Consider the following 19,236-nt stretch of genomic DNA (forward strand, 5'->3'; position numbering starts at 1 on the left):
GATCATATATTGAACATGAAACAAGCCATGTGTGAATACTGCATGTAATGCATCTCTTGAAATTAATGTTAAGTGAGTCATAATTATTTCTTGTTGCATCTGGTTTTAGAAATCCACATTTGTAAAATACCAATATTTTGTTTCTTTAATTTAAAATGTATTACTCTTACAGTCTTTGGAGAGAAAAGAAAGAGTATAATGTCTAAAGCAGTTTCCAATTGCTGTTATTTTCATTATCAGTGGAAATCATAGAAAATCATGCATTGTTTTGGTAACAAGTGTATGAACTATGATTAAGATAATTTACAGTGGACTTTTCTTGATATAAGTACTGAAAAGTAGAATATTTAGATACCGGTATGTCAAATACATTTATGTTCAAACGGGTTCAGTGAAATCAGAAGTAGTAAGGGGGCCTCTTGCGCCCCATTACCTACTTTCCGTGACCTTGACCTTGATGACGTCACGTCCTTGTGCCGTGACCTCGTCCTACTGGTCCTGACCTACTTTCCGTGACCTTGACCTTGATGACGTCACGGCCTTGTGCAGTGTGCAACGTCCTACTGACCCGGCCCTGACCTACTTAGACTGGCACGAAAGAGTATAAAAAGGCTAGATACGGTTTCATTGTCATTCGTTCGCCGAAAACGATCAGATCTACGTGCAATCCAGAGATGGCCTGTTCCACAAGTGATGAAGTGAGATGCCGTCTAGAACTTGGAACTAACGTCTACGTGGTGGCCAAGTTATGGAAAGGGGACACTGCTATTCACATAAGGAAATTTGACAGTGACAATGGGAAAACTTTCCCCACCAAGCGAGGTATTGTCCTTAGTCTTAAGCAGTGGATCGAACTGTGTGGATGTAAAAGCCAAATTGACGAAACAATTTCAGCATTAAACCAGGGGAAAGACGAAAACATTTTCAGACACCTTGGTGCCAACGTCCAAGTCAGCGTCGACAAGAACTTTACTGGGGTGGACCTGCGTCAGTGGTGGTGGTGTGATGAAACTAAATCCATGAAACCTTCGAAGAAGGGAATATTCCTTTCTCTATTGGAGAAATGGGAGAAATTGAAAGGCTGTTTCACAGTCATGTGTGATTTTGTACCAGAGCTGAACTCGAGTGTGCCCTGCGCCATGCAAGACGACCATCAAAACCAGATGGGATTTCTTCAGTGCTCCTTCTGCACCCCCAACGGGTACCATCAATAGAATGATTCCAACTAAACTGACTTGTATATAAGGCTGTTTTCTCTCCCAAGGGCTCATTCGTGCTTGAGAACTCGAAGAGAGCAGACGTGTTTGCTGATGATTTTGAAATTTTTGTATCTTGTTACACTCTATCTGGAACGAAGACGATGGCATCGGGATATTCGAGCAGTGTTAGTAGCAGCAGCAGCAGCGACGAGGACGACGTCTTGATCTGTAAATGTTCAGAAAGACACACGATCAAAAGAGTGACTACCAAACAAGAAGATCAGACAGATCAAACGGACGCTGCACATGAACCCGGTGAAATTGTGGATGAAGACCCCATGGATATCGGTGAACCCGTCGAAATCGTGGACGAAGAACCCATGGATCAGACGGATGCTGCTCGAGAATATAAAACGGATGCTGCTCCCTACGATGATGATGTCTACAACACAGACGCTGCCTGGGTTGAGGAAGACTGCTATTCGATACATTACTTGTTCTGTCATCGACCCGAAATGAGTGGATTCTATACACGAATGCAGACATTTGGGTGGTGGCCCTTACAGTTACGCCAGAAACCGAGGGAGCTCGCCAAGGCCGGTTTCTTCTATACGGGAGACTATGATGCCGTCTGTTACTGCTGTGGACTACGCGCCTACCGATGGCAGAGAATGGACGATCCAGTGATGGAACATTACAGACTGTCCCCGAGATGTCCCTATGTGAATAACGTGTTCAGACATTAAACACGTATTGCATGAGTGTGATACTTTTCGTTTTGTAAAATAAACTCGTGAATAACACGTTTTGTTTGTTATTAATTTAAGGGTTGCCCCTGTGTGTGTGTGTGTGTGGACCTGTGACCCTGACAGTGGCCCTGAATGTGACCCTGTGTGAGGCCCTGAGTGTGGTCCCGGGAGTGGCCCTGAGCCGTGCACGAGGTATGCTTTGGGATGGGGGATGGGTCATACGTACCACACAAAATTTAATCTTTGTGTGCATGCGTGAAATTATAGAGAGTATAAATAAAAGGGTAATGGGTAACATCGTCATTTGAGGTAGAACCTTCAGAGAAGCAACATGTCAGACCAGTAAAAGTTATATGTACCCGACGTGGATAAGTGGACCCGTTTCTACAAGTTGCAAGCAGAAGGTAAACTTCAACCTCATTTTCCAGTGCAACGTGGTGGGAAAGGTCAGATGATGTACAGTGTAGATCGATGTCTAGAACTGTATGACCCTACATGGAAAAAAGAAAAAGAGGAACAGAACAAGCCCCCGGCACCCAAAGTCGTCATGGTCTCCCCAACGCAACAGGTGGTGGAGCAAGCTAAGGCCGATCTGAAACGGAAACGTGAAGAGAGTGGCGTGGAACAGACACGACGAGAGCAGACTGGGCAAAAACGGCACAAGCATTTTTGAGAAGACTATAAAAGGGGGCATGGCAGTTTCAACATCGTCAGTTCACGTCGAACACTTCAATAGTCAACATCATTAATCAGAATTGGTTTATTCCAGAACATGTCATGAACAAAAAAGATCGTGTCCCGTATGTCCAAAGACGTTTTCAAAACCATCAAATATGCTACGTCATTGGAAGACCTTCCATTCAGCTCAACTCCAGGCTCCTATGGCCCCTATAGCTCCTGCTCCGGCTCCTATGGCTCCTGCTCCGGCTCCTATGGCTCCTGCTCATCTGGCTCTTACTCCCCTGGCTCCTGCTCCTCTGGCTCCTATAGCTCCAGCTCCCCTGGCTCCTATAGCTCCTGCTCCTATAGCTACTGCTCCGGCTACTCTGGCTAATATAGCTCCTGCTCCGGCTCCTCGGGCTCCTATAGCTCCTGCTCCTAGGGCTCCTATAGCTCATGCTCCTCTGGCTCCTATAGCTCCGGCTCCTAGGGCTCCTCGAGCTCATATAGCTCCTGCTCCTAGGGCTCCTGCTCCGGCTCCTCCGGCTCATATAGCTCCGGCTCCTAGGGCTCCTAGGGCTCCTCTAGCTCATATAGCTCCTGCTTCTCTGGCTCCTATAGCTCCTGCTCATAGGGCTCCTATAGCTCCTGCTCCGCTGCAGCAGCAGCCCCATAGATTGTTACATCCGTTCACCATGATCGCGTCGGGACCCACGTCGTGTGGAAAAACATTTTTGTTGTACAAACTGCTAAGGGATGGTAAAATCCACCTGCCTCCTCAGCGCATCATCTGGCTCTACAAACGATGGCAACCTCTCTATGATACGATCAAAATGGTTGCTCGAGTAAAATTTGTTCAAGGTATACCTGCGAATTTGGAAAAGGATCGTTATTTGGATCCAGGAGTCAGAAATCTCATCGTGTTGGACGACCTGATGTCTACAGCTGGAAAAGACCCTCGCATCACCGATCTGTTCACGGAAGGAAGTCACCACAGAAACCTCTCGGTGATTACCATCAACCAGAACCTCTATAACAGCAAGGATCCGACACAGAGAAGAAACTGTCATTACCTGGCACTGTTCAACAACCCCATCGACAAGCAGCAAGTCCTAATCTTGGCACAGCAGATGTATCCTGGAAATACTCGTCATTTCATGCAGCGGTTTGAGGAAGCTACCCACAGGCCCTACGGACATCTCTTGGTGGACTTAAAACCGACCACGCCCGAACATTGGCGCCTTCGACCTAATGGTTTAGAGACGGGGCCGTCTGGATGGTATATAAGCACGAGCGTAACGGCGAATGTCTCAGAAGAGTTTCAACCACCGTCGAAGAAGGAGCTCTACGAGCAAGTCATGCAAAGAAACGCATTCAAGAGAAAACTACCAGGCATACCTGCCTACGAAAGTGACGACGAAGAAGAAGAAGATGAGGTAGAGCCCTATCTGAAAAAGGTCAAGAGGATGCAGTCTTGCGATACGTGTGGTCTGGTCTTTAAAGACGACAGTGACTTGCAGCGACAAGTGAAAACGTGCGAGGAGGGAAATGAAGAGCCGTCGTCCGATCTGGAAAACGAAGGCGTACGTCTGATGGTCGAGCGTGAATTCGACATCAATCGTGACTATTTCGAAAGCAAGAGGAAACGCTACGAAGAAAAAAACATGTCCCAAGATGCCATCGAAAGAAACATGAAGACATTGCAATGGAAGTTATTTAAAGACACGTACTCTCGCTTTCTGACGTATATGCATTACTTTGACAAAGGCCCCAACACCAGAAAAATTCTACAGTTTGTGAATCCAGACAGAGATCTCAGACCACAGATTCGTTGTAAATTAAATCAGTATCGTTCCTGGATCGGCGAATATTTGGACGAACAAGACGACGACGATACCGACGATGAGGATACTGATGATGAACACGAAGATGAAGAGAAATGAACACTCATATTATTCACATGTCACCCTTAAGGCCTCTTGATGTAACCCAATGAATGTCCATTGCATGTGTAGTTGTCTTTAGAGAGACCAGCGATTGTACTTTAGAAATAAAAAAAACAAAAAAAATAAACATTGCGTTTTTTTTGTTTTTTTTACTCCATGACTAGATTTGTGATTGGATATTTCTACCGCTACTTTATAGTAGCAAGAGCCGTGTGTACAAGACAGAACATACCACGATCTTTGATATAATACATAATACACTAGTTGGCTATAGCTTAATGGGCCACCGACGGGGATCGATCCTAGATCGACCACTGTGTTTACCCATTTGGTAATTAAAAAGCTTGTGAAAAGGCTTGTAATCTAGGGAAATACTTGTGTTTAAAATGCAGCTAAAAGATCACAGGTTAGGTTGGAGGGTTGATTTGCAGTCACGCGTTCTTTCTTCATAGACACACACGCACGCACGCACACACACACACACACACACACACACACACACACACATTCCTTTCTTCCCTTAACAAACATCACTTTCTTCTCCTTAACGCATATGCCTTTCTTCTTAACAAACATTCCTTTCTTCGAGACAAATATGTCTTTCTTTCCCTATGACTAAAACAAAATAAAATGTTTGTATTCAATTAATCTTTATTTTACGAGGAAGGAAATGTTCTATTTACTCAACATATTTTATTTATGGTTATACGGACATATGGTTAAGGACCACACAGATATTGATTGAGGAAACCCGCTGTCGCCACTTCATGGGCTACTCTTTTTTTTATTAGCAGCAAGGGATCCTACACCATCCCACATACAGGATAGTACATACCGTTGTGCAGTTGTGGAACATTGGCTGGATATATCCCAGACCGACCCACATCAAGGGAACACTGAGCTATGTCCCGTCCCCACAGGGTTATTAGAGGCTGCTTGAAAAAAAAAAAACCCTCGTAAAATAACAAATAAATAAATAAATAAACAAAAAAAATAAAATAAGTAAGTAAATAAGTAAAATAAAAACAAACCATAAATTATTATTTTGTTTTAAAAATAATAGAAAAAATTTAATTTCCCCACATGAGATACGAAGGACGTACCCTCAGCGCTGGATGCGAAGTCGTTCGCAGCTGACTACTTCAAGCATGTTAACAAAACCTGTCATTTAAACCGTTATATGTGCGAGCGGCGAAGCGCGGAATGAAGTGACGAGATAGGTCAGTTAATAATAATCTTGTGAATGCGCTATCAGATAGCGGGAACCAGATAGCATAGAACGAAAATTCTGTTTTACACCTATTTAAATAATTTCTTATTTCACGTCTTTAAGAATGTAACTTCTAGTTCCGAAGAGTATTTTATTTAGAGACTGACAACCCAAGATACCACCGCTTCCCGGATGTAAACAGTGATAACCATTCATCATTCAGCGCGCTAAAATTAAACACACTACCTCGCGTCGGGCAGAGTCCTTAGACGTGGTACGTTTAACGTCACCACTAGAGCACCTCGATTTATGAATCATTGGCTATTGGATGTGAAACATACTTCTGACAGTTTTAGAGAGGAAATCCCCCCTGCACTTTCCCATTAGTAGCAAGGGATCCTACACCATCCCTTTCAAGGCTAGGCGATGAGTCCCACACCAAGTACGTCAAGGCTATGACTTACACCAAGGTCGCACACCTGCCCAGGTATACCAGTCACTGCCCTCTAAGTCGGTCAATGCTAAACAAATCGGTCAGGGCCAGTCCAAGGACGTCAGTACCAACCTAAGTCGGTCAGGGACACGGGCGAGCGTTCACCCTAGTAGACCACACCACTATGACTCACACCAAGACCAGACACCAAGGTCAAGGTCACGGAATGTAGGTCATGGCACTGTACAGTAGGTCAGGGCCAGTAGGAAGGCCGTGACGTCATCAAGGTCAAGGTCACTGAAAGTAGGTCATGGGCGCAACAGGCCCCCTTACTACTATCAGAATTCTTATCAGATTAAATTAAATTAAATTATTTACATTAAGAAATTGTAAATATTGCAAAACAATACCACTGTCATTTATAAGTTCATAAAAATGTGCATGAAAAAGCATTGTTATATTGCTACTTACATGTAAAAAAGAGAAAGAAAATTACGAACAAGAAACAGTATATTTAATATTTTAAATTTGCTATTATTTTTCATCATTTGAACATTTAATATTTATGTCTGCAATTATAAGTATGTTATTGATTTTTAGAAAAAAAATATTACATGTATACATAGGTTATATAATTGTTATTTTTTATTATTGAATATAATATTTATTTGTGTTACCATAACTTTAATAATTTTGTTTGCGTTATGTTTGTTGTGTTTTTTTGTTTTGTTTTTTTACATTTAACTAATTTATTAAAAAATAATTATGTTGTCAGATGTGGTTGAATTTACACTAAACTACAAACGAATAATTTGTGGATTTAAACACGTATATCTCCATATTAAGTCGCATTAAGAAACATTGAGTAGAACCCGGAAGTAAACGGCGAAGAATGGAACGTGACGTTTTACAAATTAAAACTTTATTAAATGCTGTTACCGTTTTGTTGTTTTTTATTATTGCAAACACTCAAACATTATCAGTCAAATATGTACACATTTAATGGTTTTGGCATGGTTGACTTATGATAGAAAGTTGTAACAACGGCAGGGAGTAGCCTACATAGTTGGGGAAAACCCACAATATGACTGATGGTGTTGGTTATACACTTGCAAATTGAATTTTACCGGCGATGCGGAGCGGAAACAATAAAACAGATATCTGTGACTGTAAACCCAGCATGAACATCCGCAAATGGTCAAATACAACATAGTTATGCCCATTCTAATTCAATTTGGGTTTTTTCTCTGAAAGGTATTTAAATAATAATTTTTCGGAATGAAGGCAGAGTTAACAAAAACCTGGTCACTATATACTATCGTGTTTCCGCCTTATAAACTAATTATAGCTCAAGCAGATTAAACAAATACGTGTTTACATGTAATACAACTGCTGCTCCTAATTTAATATCGTTTTTATATTTTATTATTTTATTAACAACTGTAATAACCATTATTACCAATTTCACTTATTCAGAATACTCATCACGACAAATGGTGTTCGATATTCGGCATAGGTGCCGTTACTTACTTCCGCATTCCTGTCAGCGTTACACACATTCTGTAACACAAAAGTATATACACAGCATTTGGTTCAGAAAATGATTTCACGTGGTGCGTGTTCGTTATACTTTCTCCAATGGATTTGATTAGCGAATAAAATTTCATGTTATATACAGATTGAATTCCAGTTTCATTGTTAAATATAATAATTTTACACAAAATGTTTGAAACGAAACAGTGGTATTAAGTTTTATGTCCTCTAAATATTATATGTATATTCTTTACAGGTGTAGCAACTGCAGCTATTGAGTGTATGACTGGTGTTTATTCTGGACAAAGTACACAATTGGAATGCAAATTAACAGGCAAAATAGAGAGCGGAATGACGTGGACACGACCAAATAATGGCTCGGCAGAACAGATAGCACTGTGCAATGGTGATAATAATCGATGTCTACCAGCTAAACGTGGGTATATGTTTGCTCCTAACTCGTCTACACAGACTATGACACCACTATGACTATACAATCATTCACTCCTGACATAGATGCTGGGGAATGGATGTGTCGTTATGGAATAACAGGTTTCGGCGAGTCCAGATGCAACAAGACTACCTTTTGTAAGTACTACTATCATTATTAAAATGAAACAGTATATTTTATTGTGTAAACGTGTGTGCCAGTATGATTTTACTTCTTAACCTTTAGACTACTGGATTAATTTTTGACAAAAACCACGTTGATTGGGAACAAGTTTATAATGTTTACTCACATATATTCACTTAAATGTTTTATAAATGCAGAAAATAAAGTACATATTTGTAACGGTAAGTATTATTTTTGTCGGGTTTTGTCATTTTTGACACTTTAGATCAGTTAATGTTGATTAAAATTCGGCAAACAATCTACAGTCGCGTTTACTTACGGGCATTTGTGGCCAGCAGCTGATTAACGTGGTTTTGTGACCCGAATTAAAAAAAACAACGAAAAAACAACCTACGATTCATATACCAATATTTGGTGATTTTCGTTGTTGGTAAAACATTCAAATTTATTATAAAATTAGCTGTCACAATCAGTTATCCATCCTTGAAAATGGCCGCGATGTGCTGCCATTGTTGTCAAGTAAAAATACTTGACAAAAAAACACTTATTGAACTAAAAATTCCAAGGTATTGAAAAACGAAAACTAAAGCAGCCATTGTGTCCAGTATGGTTTACAGGAAATTATAATTTATATCCCGAATCCGGTGAGTGTTGTGTGCAAAATGGTGGGAAATATGAATAGGGGAAAATTTGTCATATAGTGTACAGTATGTCGACTGGCTTAACGTCGGGCGAGATATCTCACCTGCAGTAGTCGGAAGGTTAATAGTGCAGCAGAGTAGAACGTGAGTTAACAATTGTGCATTTTATTGTATAAGCATAACATTTTGCACAATAATTCTGTATACCATAATGGCTATTTTAAGTTAATTATCTATTTTGAAGGTCATGATTAATGACATTGGTGGCTATTTTGAAATTTGTCATGTGAAATCAGGCCTGGAAATAATGTTTTTAGTGGTGCCTGTCAAAATTACCTATGTCAGTCAATTTTTGCCTGTCAAAAATGAAACTGTGCCTGTCAACCAAATGTTGAAATAATATTACTATTGTCCTTTATTAATCATTTACTATTATATTATACCAGTAGAACTATTCATGTTGTAGTGAAACCCATCGATAGTCCTTCCCGTAGAGAACTAATTTTGTCATACTATGGAATTTACTACAAACTATTTATTTTAGAGCCGATTGTTTTCTAAATTGCACACAAAAGTAGTTGGGTCCTTTTGTTATTTCCAAAACACTTTTTCGTGTCTTCTTACATCAAACCAAACTCAAATTATTTACAAAACCCCCCAACATTTTTGTAGGAGGATGGGACAGACTATAAAACTTAGACAAATAGGCCAAATTGAGTCATATGTTAAAGAAGGAAACAGAAAGAAAACGGCCTTATTTGGATGGGTATTCTGTTCACTATTAAATATAGAAAAAGTAATAAAATCGGCAAATGTAACTACAATCAATTGTGGATAAAATAATGCGATTCATGAGCACTTGGACTGGGGGTTGGGCGTTTTATTTGATAATCAAACAAGTTGACGTTCTGACATGCTGCAATTTCCTTTGGAAATGAAATACAGTTGATATTTTTCCATGAAAAAAGCCAAGTTGAAAAATTAATTTAGTTAAATATACATTTTTAAAAATTACAACAAAAATATATTTTTCATGGCAGCTGGGTCACTGGGATGAGTTCAACTAAATGTAAACGAATTCCACTCACGTTCGAAACTGAAATAACTTTATAATAGCAAAGCACCTAAAAAACCTATTGTACTTTTAGTTATTTTAAAACAAATATTATATTCAATTGCTTAATTGACATTTTTGCTGACAATACAAAAACATATACCTCTCTCAGTATGCCAGTCGAAAGCATCACTACATTAATGCGAGTGACGGCCAGCAGACTAAAATGCGTTATGAAATTAATGCGAGTGGCCTCCTTTGAAATATTACTTTTCTAACAACACATGTTTGTGTACTTTTCGGTTAACTCCAAGTTAAAGGTTTCTTTTATGAGATCGACTCACTAACATTTCTGTGTACACATCAATTAACCTGTTTAGTCCCTATGTTTTTTTGATGAGATCAACTCACTAACATTTCTGTGTACACATCAATTAACCTGTTTAGTCCCTTTGTTTTTTTGATGAGATCAACTCAAAGCTTATGTTTTCATGAATCAGTTACGTAATGTGTATATTTAGCTAAATCTGGCTAAACATTAGGATACATGTAGGTCTATATACTATTACATCATCATCATCATCAATCACTTTATTTGCCACAGCTGTAGTCAGCCTTTGGCTGAAACAGAATATATACATTTCGTAAGAAATGGTCAAAATACGAAATAGTATAAACAGTATACAATTTGTATATTATATAACAGAGGAGAAACATAATACCATCCAACCATATGCTATATTTTCTTTCTTTGCAAATGGTGATTTCAAAGTCATAATGAATGAACAATTCACCCAGTTGTATGCCGACAGTTGCATCAAACTTGAACAGTAAAAATAAAGAAACTATGGAACTCAAGATTAGAATACTAAACACATTCACGCGCGATGGATCGTGTCGGCTATTGACAGGGTGTCCAAAAACCCTGCAATAGTCACAAATGGCTGGCATCTTGCTGGACTATTGCACAATTAGTCTGTCTCACCTACGATGGATTGTTTTCAAGTTGTCTGTTATAAATATATTGTTTTGTTTTAATAACGTCGGACACATAGACAAAAACAGAGAAATAAATTTGTCGTATTAATGTGAATAACACAAACTCACATTTTTCGCATTAATATTATGATCGCATTAATTTTAGGATCTACAGTATAGCATGTCTTATCGTAATTTCACTTGAAATCCATATTTCGTAAAAGGTACAATGTTATATTCACAATTGTTTTTTAAACATATTCAGGTTCATTAATAATGTTCAAACAAAAAAACTCCAATAGCAATTTTGAATTGGAATTTTTCTGGCATTCTTAAACGAAAACGTCATGTAGCCAATTTATGGTTAATGCAAGGAGATGATGTCAATCAAATTCAGAATTAGCTATATTATTACAATGCTTCGCCACATTAAAATAAAAACCGGTCTATTAACCTTGATCTTTTTATTTTTATTGTTTTAATAATTGTGGACAAAATATTAATATTAAGTTTTAAAAGATGAAAAAAAAGAAGTAACTTTTGTCAAATATATCATATCAAATGTTTTCTGTTGGATATGTTTTATTTATTGTGTACGAAGCCAAAACAAAAAAGGGTCCAAAGAGTGACTGTCGTCGACCTTAAGTTTGTTTGTCGTACACCTTTTTCAAGTTGATTTGCCATGTCCCAAATAACACAATTCCACAACCATATGATTATCGCTTAAATTTAGTGATGAACCTGTACATCACGTACACGCGGATATTTGTATAGTAATATCACTGCTAAAATCAGTTTAGGCCCAAAACACACAAACACTGGGTCTAGGTCTGGCAAAGACACCATGTATGTTGACGTCTTGATCTGTAACTCATGTGTTTTCAATATATATTAACTGCGCTCATACCTTTAGATATAGTTTCTTCTTATTCTTCTTAGAGAGAGAGAGAGAGAGAGAGAGAGAGAGAGAGAGAGAGAGAGAGAGAGAGAGAGAGAGAGAGAGAGAGAGAGAGAGAGAGAGAGAGAGAGAGAGAGAGAGAGAGAGGGAGAGAATGTTAAAATTAAAGTTGAAAGTGTTGATATTGGTGTTTTAACATCGTTTGAGCTCTTCCAACCAATGTTTGAAAGTTGGCTGAAAATATGCTATCAACAGACATTATGCCAAGTTTTTTCTTCTTTTTTAGTTCATCTAACCAACGTTACCATGACAACCAGACCACCCTCGATTGAGGCAGGTGTCTCCACTGAGCTACAGTGTAAGACTAACCCAACCTACCCAGTGGCTATCATCGCCTGGACTCTAAACAACAAAACAATATCAACAGGAATTAACAGCTCGACTGTGACTGTACCTGGCAGTGGGGTTACCACTACAAGTAATTTAACCAGAAGCTATACCACTGAAGAAGATGGACAGGAGTTAATGTGTTCAGCCACCAATGGAGAGGCGACTGTGGGATCTTCAGCATTGAAACTTAGCATCACTGGTAGGTTGAAGTGTGATATATAGAGGATTCGACACAAGTGTGTTTTAATATGTAAAATTATCAACCGAGTGTATATTAATCATTATTTGTCAAGTCTCTGCCAAGACAAATACCGATTAACTAGACAAGTTTAATATTTTACATATTTAGAAAAAACATGAATATTTATCACATAACTGGGTTTTTTTGTTTTTGTGGATTACATCATTAGTAAACAAAACCCCAACTCTTGGAAGTAACAGGTCCATCTGGTCACAATATAGATAATAACTGGTTACTGCTGTAAGATATCAGTTTTATTCTGCAAAGGTTTGAATGACATATGCTGCAGGGCTCTGCATTCGCCATTAGACCTGAGCAGGATAAAGCTGATATCTTCAGGCAGTAACCGGTTATTTTATTTATCCTTCAGTCCTATATAGTCTTTTATGAAAATAGGGGAATTAATTCCTACAGAAGCGATTTTTGGTGTATGCAGTATATAGGGTGTCTTAACTAACATAGTAAAAGTCCACCACAGTCTTCCGATGCTAAATACGTTTTTTGGGGGGTAAAAAGTTTAAAAATTTAAACAAAACTGCAAATTTTTGGAATCCACCCATAACTTCATCCCTATTTGTCTGAGGAAGTTAAAAATTGCTACGAATGTATAAATGTATATTACGCAAAGATTAGACACATTATCGTTTTCGAAAAAAATCAAATATGGCGGAAAAATCCAAAATGGCCGTTTTACAAGATTTATCAACATTTTTACAAAGTAAATACAAAGTAACGGTGTCACTACAATTGTACGGTGTAATTAATGTATAAAATGTGAAATACAACACGTTAAAAGTTCATAACAGTAAATTTTTGCTGGTCAATTTAGAATATCCAATATGGCATCAAAACTTCCAAATGGCCGCCATAAAAACACAAAACTATACATATGAATATTACATCATTGCAATAATCTGGATGCGTCAATGCGGTAGCAGAAAACATTCCTATGAATTGTTAAAACTGTCACTAGTTCTCAATTAGGGTACTATCAGAATCACGTTCCAAGATGATTGGCAATCTATTTTACGTGCAGTTATTTATGTACAATGTCAACTGCTAGTATTCAGTTTCAAAGTCCGGATGTACTGAATTTTCACACCTAACTCCTTTGCAGGGACTACACGCAGAACTACATTCAAGATCAACTTTTTTGCAGCTGCACGCGTTTGATTTGCAGCCACTGGAACAGGTACAACGCACAACCTTCAATATATGTTCTGGAGCTGGACCTTTCGTAGTTGTCACTGGGAATAGCCTGTCTCCAACTAGTTCCCAGCCCCAGTCGATTGGACTCAGTGCATCATCACTTTTCCAGTCCTGTATTTGTAGGTAAACCCGCAAGCTGTGGAATTTTGCAGCATCAGAAGTTGGGGGAGTTGTTTTGGATCAACAAAGATGGTACTTTTGGCTACCTTTTCGACAAACTTGCTCACATGTAAGCTGTCCAATGTTTGCCCATGACTGCTTTTGTATAGGTATACGAGAGCTTGTTCCACACTGCTGACAATATTCTCTTTTGTCACCTCTGTTATGAAACACTGATGCAGCATGACGGAAGACTTCACTCTTTTCAAATGCTTTCAGAGCAGTCCCTTTTCCTAAGCCATACACTTTTTACGTTGTAATGCACCACATGACAGCATGTATGAACAACATGTTCCTCACGGTTGAATTTGGGTCTAGGCTGTAGGTATACAGGATGCGAGTCGTGAAGTGTGATAACACAATAACACCAATGCAGTGTTCGAGATTAAAACTTTGGGGCAGTATCCCAGTTGGATACTAACATTTCAAAATCTGGTATCCTACCTTATAATTTAGTATCCCACTTTTGGGTATGGTTACCTGATATTCAAATGTTTAGCAAGCCAATTGTAAATTTAATATATATAAAAAAGTCTGTATTGGAAACATTTTATAATGGCTACTTGCCTTTTCAGTGTTTTTATCGACTTTGGAATTACTGTGCCTAATTAAGAAACAGTCTGGTTCACACCAATATCGGAATACTAGTTCATCGTGACTCGCATGAAATCTTGCAGCTTCATGCTGAGCATAAGAAGTCGGCTGTTGTGACCATCAAATTGTTATAAAGTAAAACTCACCAATAGAGAAGAGGAAAAAATATAAGTGATAAATGTTTAAATGAGTGTTTCTGACTCTGTGTTAATGGCCAATGTTACAAATCAGAATATTGCCCCCTCCACCACTGTAAAGAAATGTTAACAGTTTTATCGCATTTAGATGATTCTTGAGAGCAACACAAATCCATGGACTTTTGCAGAAGATTCTCATCCCTGGAGTTTGGCTTAATCCATATCACATTCGTCTGAATCAGATAGACATGAACAAGAAGAGTCTGATTCAGTTACAACTGTTGCAGCTTGTCTGTCTTTTGTTTTTTTCCAAATACGCTGATTTGGTCTACGCCTCGAACCACTGTCTTGTTCCACAGAAGAACAGCATCATCTGGGTTATACTGTTTAATGTCAGATGCCTCTAAATGTATGTGTACAAGGTCGGTGACAGCATCATATGTTAGCCAATTCCTCCAATCTGTTTTGATGATCTTCAACAAAGAAAACCCCCTTTCACAATCAGCTGAGTCAGTCGGAATTGACAACAGCAAATCTACAAGTAACATGAAATTTTCTGTGGTATCGCCAAATTCACGATTAATCCGCTGCCAATCAAGGTTATTTGCTATGTTGTTTCCACCATATTTGCCATAGCTTCTAGATTTAAGTCCACCCCATTCAATCAATGATTCAGCAATCACATCTTCAACATTTGGATGAGCTGCAGACAAGTACTTCTCAAAGTGATATAACAGCTTTGTAACATCCTCGTTAGCAATATCTCTATCCCCTTGTTGGCCAAGATTTCAGATTAAGAAATTGGATCCAGTTTAGATTATCAGTATGACCAGGACCAGCAAATCGTGATGTTATGGCTGACTGTAATTTATCGATCACACTCGTGAAACTTTGTATAGTACAATCCCCATCTGCCTTGATATCTATGTCGTTGAATATGCCAGCCTTTAACAAATCAGCTAACTTTGGCCCAGGTATCTCTTTTAATTTCAGAAGAGTGTCAAGAGTTGCCTTTAAAACTTCTTGAACATCAGCGATGTTGATGTCTGTTTTTTGTATGAACAAAGACAGATTCTTTAGAATTGTGCACATCTGTGGTCATTTCTGCATTCTTGATAAATGCTGGTCTCTTCAGTTGATGCAAAAATCCAATTGCTTTTGACGACCCATCCTTTGAATGGAAGTTGACTTGAAGCTCGCCAAAGTGTTGTAGTAGAGCCGGATAGAGCTTCCACAAGTTCTGTAGTGCTTTATGGGTGTGTGGTATCCACCGTGTTCCACCTACACGTGTTGGAATATCAGTCACTTCAAATGCGTCAGCACATCGCTTTAGCATACTCCTGTTGAGTGAACTTCCATGGTAAAATAAGTAAATATGTTCCAGAAAATTAACAACACTGAGTTGTGGGTTATGTTTTTTCAGAACATCTTTAAATGCCAATTCCAGACGGTGAGCCATACAGTGAAGTGAAATGATCAGTGGCTGTTGTCTCCTTAACCGTTCACCGATACCTGATTGGGAACCCATATTTACACTTGCCCCATCAGCACCAAATCCCACAAGCTTTGCATAAATATTTGCATCTGTAAAACCCTTTCAAAGTATTTTCTATAAGTTTTGTAAGATTTTCAGCGTTGGCCCTCGGCACATTGCGAAGTGCCAAAAATTTGGTTGACAGTTTTCCTTTATAGCAGTATCGAACATACATGATTTCTGCCTCACATATTGAAGAATCTGTGGTGCCATCTGTAATTATGCTGTAGAATGGAGATTCTGACAGTTCTGACACAAGTTTGAGGCGTTCTGCCTCAACGATGAAAGTAATGAAGTTGCGACAAGCCCGATCATTTCGATAAGTTTCACCTAAATCAATATTGTGTATCTTTTCATGAAGATCAACAGTCCACTCATAATCAGAAAATGGCTTTCCATTTTTGGCTAAAGAATGTGTGATACTGAACAACGTACGCATCTTATTAAAATCCTTTTCAGTTAAAGCTCTTAGTGCTTTTTCTGCGGGACTAGCACCTGGTACAGCAGACCTTGCCTTTCTAACATCAGAACATTTACGGTGTCCCTCACTTTTGTTATGAGTTTGGAGTGATTTTATATGGAAATTTTCACAACCCACCTTCACAAATTTACTGTCAGAATCTGCTACTGGACTACCTACACAAATATCGCAGAACATTTTATTGTCAATGAGTTTCACCCATGGAAAGAATTTTTTCCAGGACTGATTAAACTTCCTATTTCGTTTTATAACTGATGAACCTTTTACTGTTTGCGTTTTGTCACTTTGTGTAGCTGATTTAGCAAGGGGATTCTTTGTCAAAAATTTATCCATTTTCATTTAAATGAAAGTCATAAAATTATCTTAACAAACTTGGACGACACTGTTCTCATTCACAGTCTATTGCTACGCCGCTATCGCAATCGTGGAATTCGCAATCAAACCGAATCAGCAAAAATATTTGCTACATCAATTTTTGCGTAATACTGACAAATTAGTATTTAGTGTTCTCCACATTACTAATGATAAACCTACCTGTTTTAATTTTCTGTAAATATATCTTGAAGGAAGGAAACATCCAACAAAACCAATAGTGACTTAGCGGTTCCCAGTCTAATGCTACGCCGCTATTGCTCCAGCGTAGTATTAAACTGGGTACGAGTTGAGGGAAATATTGTTACAGCGTAGCATTAAACTGGATACGAGTTGGGGGAAATATTGTTACGGTGTAGCATTAGATGGTACAAGCTCGAAAATACTTTCAGTTAACTTCGCCGGTAAATGTCGACTTTCATTGTTTCAACGAAAAATAAAAACTCAGGATAAAAAACAACAACACACCATTATATGGTATCCCGATGAGATACTGGGTTCTTGAAGTCTGGTATCCAAGATCAAAATCTGGTATCCCCGGGATACCGGGATACCGTTAATCTCGAACTCTGACCAATAGGTCAGTGTCATCTCCGACCAATATGGGTGGTTTTGACTGTGAACAGTGTACAGCTGTTAATACGATGAGTAAATCGGCATCTGCAACGGTGTGTGATGTTTCTATGCTGTCACTATTCATTTTTCGGGACAACTGTTTGTTTTTGGCGTTAGCTAGAAATCTTTTCTTTTTCCCTCTAAATGTGCTTGATTGGGTAAACCTTACCTCTGTACCAACCATTCCTGCGGTTCTACGACCATGAGTGCTGTCTTTAGTAGTTGGCCCATTGTCATATCCATCAAAGACAACAATGCAATTGTTGTACCTAGACTGCACAAACTGAACATATGTAGAACAAATTCCTTCAAATGTCTGACCACTTTCCCAAGGAATCCACTGCAGCAACATGCCACCATCAACAACATGATAATTATCACCAGGATCGTGTGTCCTCGGACTAGGATTGTCATCTGATGATAATTATCACCAGGATCGTGTGTCCTCGGACTAGGATTGTCATCTGACTTCATAGCATTCACTGGTGCCGGTTTGTCTGCTTCTCTGATTTGTCTGGATGATTCAAATAATGCAGGTGGGTGGGTGCATAACTTGTATGTAATTGAAAGATCGGGTTCATCAGTCATTCTGTTAGCCACACTAACTAATCTCTGGAACAACAATTGTGGGTCGATCTTGACTGTATCTTCGTCGATTTTGAACGCAGATTTGTCATTCATAGGCACGACTGCATCTTCCTTCTTGAACGAGAACTTGTTTACTTTTTGGCCACAATATTCCCTACAATCTGCTTTGCCTGATCAGCAGTACTGTCATACGACACTACCACACATGTTATGCTTTTGAGATCATTCTCCATTTTGAATGGATTTCGTTCAAGCAGATACTCAGTTACCACATCTGTGTATCGCACCAGAGAAGGTTTGCATTGCTTCATTAATGGATGCTGTTGCAGGTCGGGAGAGTACCCACACAGCTCTTTGTATCTGTCATTCCTCTACCTCGAGTCACTCCCCCCCCCCCCCCCCCCCCCCCCCCCCCCCCCCCCCCCCCCACCCCCCCCCCCCCCCCCCCCCCCCCCCCCCCCCCCCCCCCCCCCCCCCCCCCCCCCCCCCACCCCCCCCCCCCCCCCCCCCCCCCCCCCCCCCCCCCCCCCCCCCCCCCCCCCCCCCCCCCCCACCCCCCCCCCCCCCCCCCTCCCCCCCCCCCCCCCCCCCCCCCCCCCCCCCCCCCCCCCCCCCCCCCCCCCCACCCCCCACCCTTCAAACTCTCCCCCCCCCCCCCCCCCCACCCCCCCACTCCCCACACACACCGCCTCTCCCCACCCACAAACTCCGGATAAGCATCTGCTCAATCACTAGATCTGTCGACAGTATGGCCCAATACCTATCACCCCGTCTAACAACATGAAACCCTTTCATGAAATATTCATAGAGCTTTGGGTGTGTTTTCTGTAAGGCATTCATTTTCACTAGATACAAATAGACTGACTTGGCATACAGGTTATGCCCAGATGCTGTGAAATATGGTAACATGGCCTTTAATGTCTTCAGGTGTAACTGCCAATTTCCTGTTCGCTCTGCCTTTATGAATTCTCTCAATAATTCCACCATTTCAATATATTGCAACCACAATCGTGCTGTCAGCTGATATTTTGTCACAGTATG

General features: G+C 39.7%; 1 protein-coding gene across 1 annotated transcript in view; it reads left to right on the top strand.

Annotated features, from left to right (window-relative positions):
- Positions 1-19,236, top strand: part of LOC121386130 — a 47,149-nt gene that overhangs the window by 19,222 nt on the left and 8,691 nt on the right. Inside the window, exons 3-4 of the mRNA XM_041516930.1 lie at positions 7,987-8,318; positions 12,162-12,464. Of these exons, the coding sequence (XP_041372864.1) occupies positions 8,216-8,318; positions 12,162-12,464 (406 nt within the window). The 5' untranslated portion in view covers positions 7,987-8,215. The remainder of the gene's footprint in view (positions 1-7,986; positions 8,319-12,161; positions 12,465-19,236) is intronic.

This window comes from Gigantopelta aegis, chromosome 12 (assembly GCF_016097555.1).
Source record: "Gigantopelta aegis isolate Gae_Host chromosome 12, Gae_host_genome, whole genome shotgun sequence".
NCBI classification, from domain to species: Eukaryota; Metazoa; Mollusca; class Gastropoda; order Neomphalida; family Peltospiridae; genus Gigantopelta; species Gigantopelta aegis.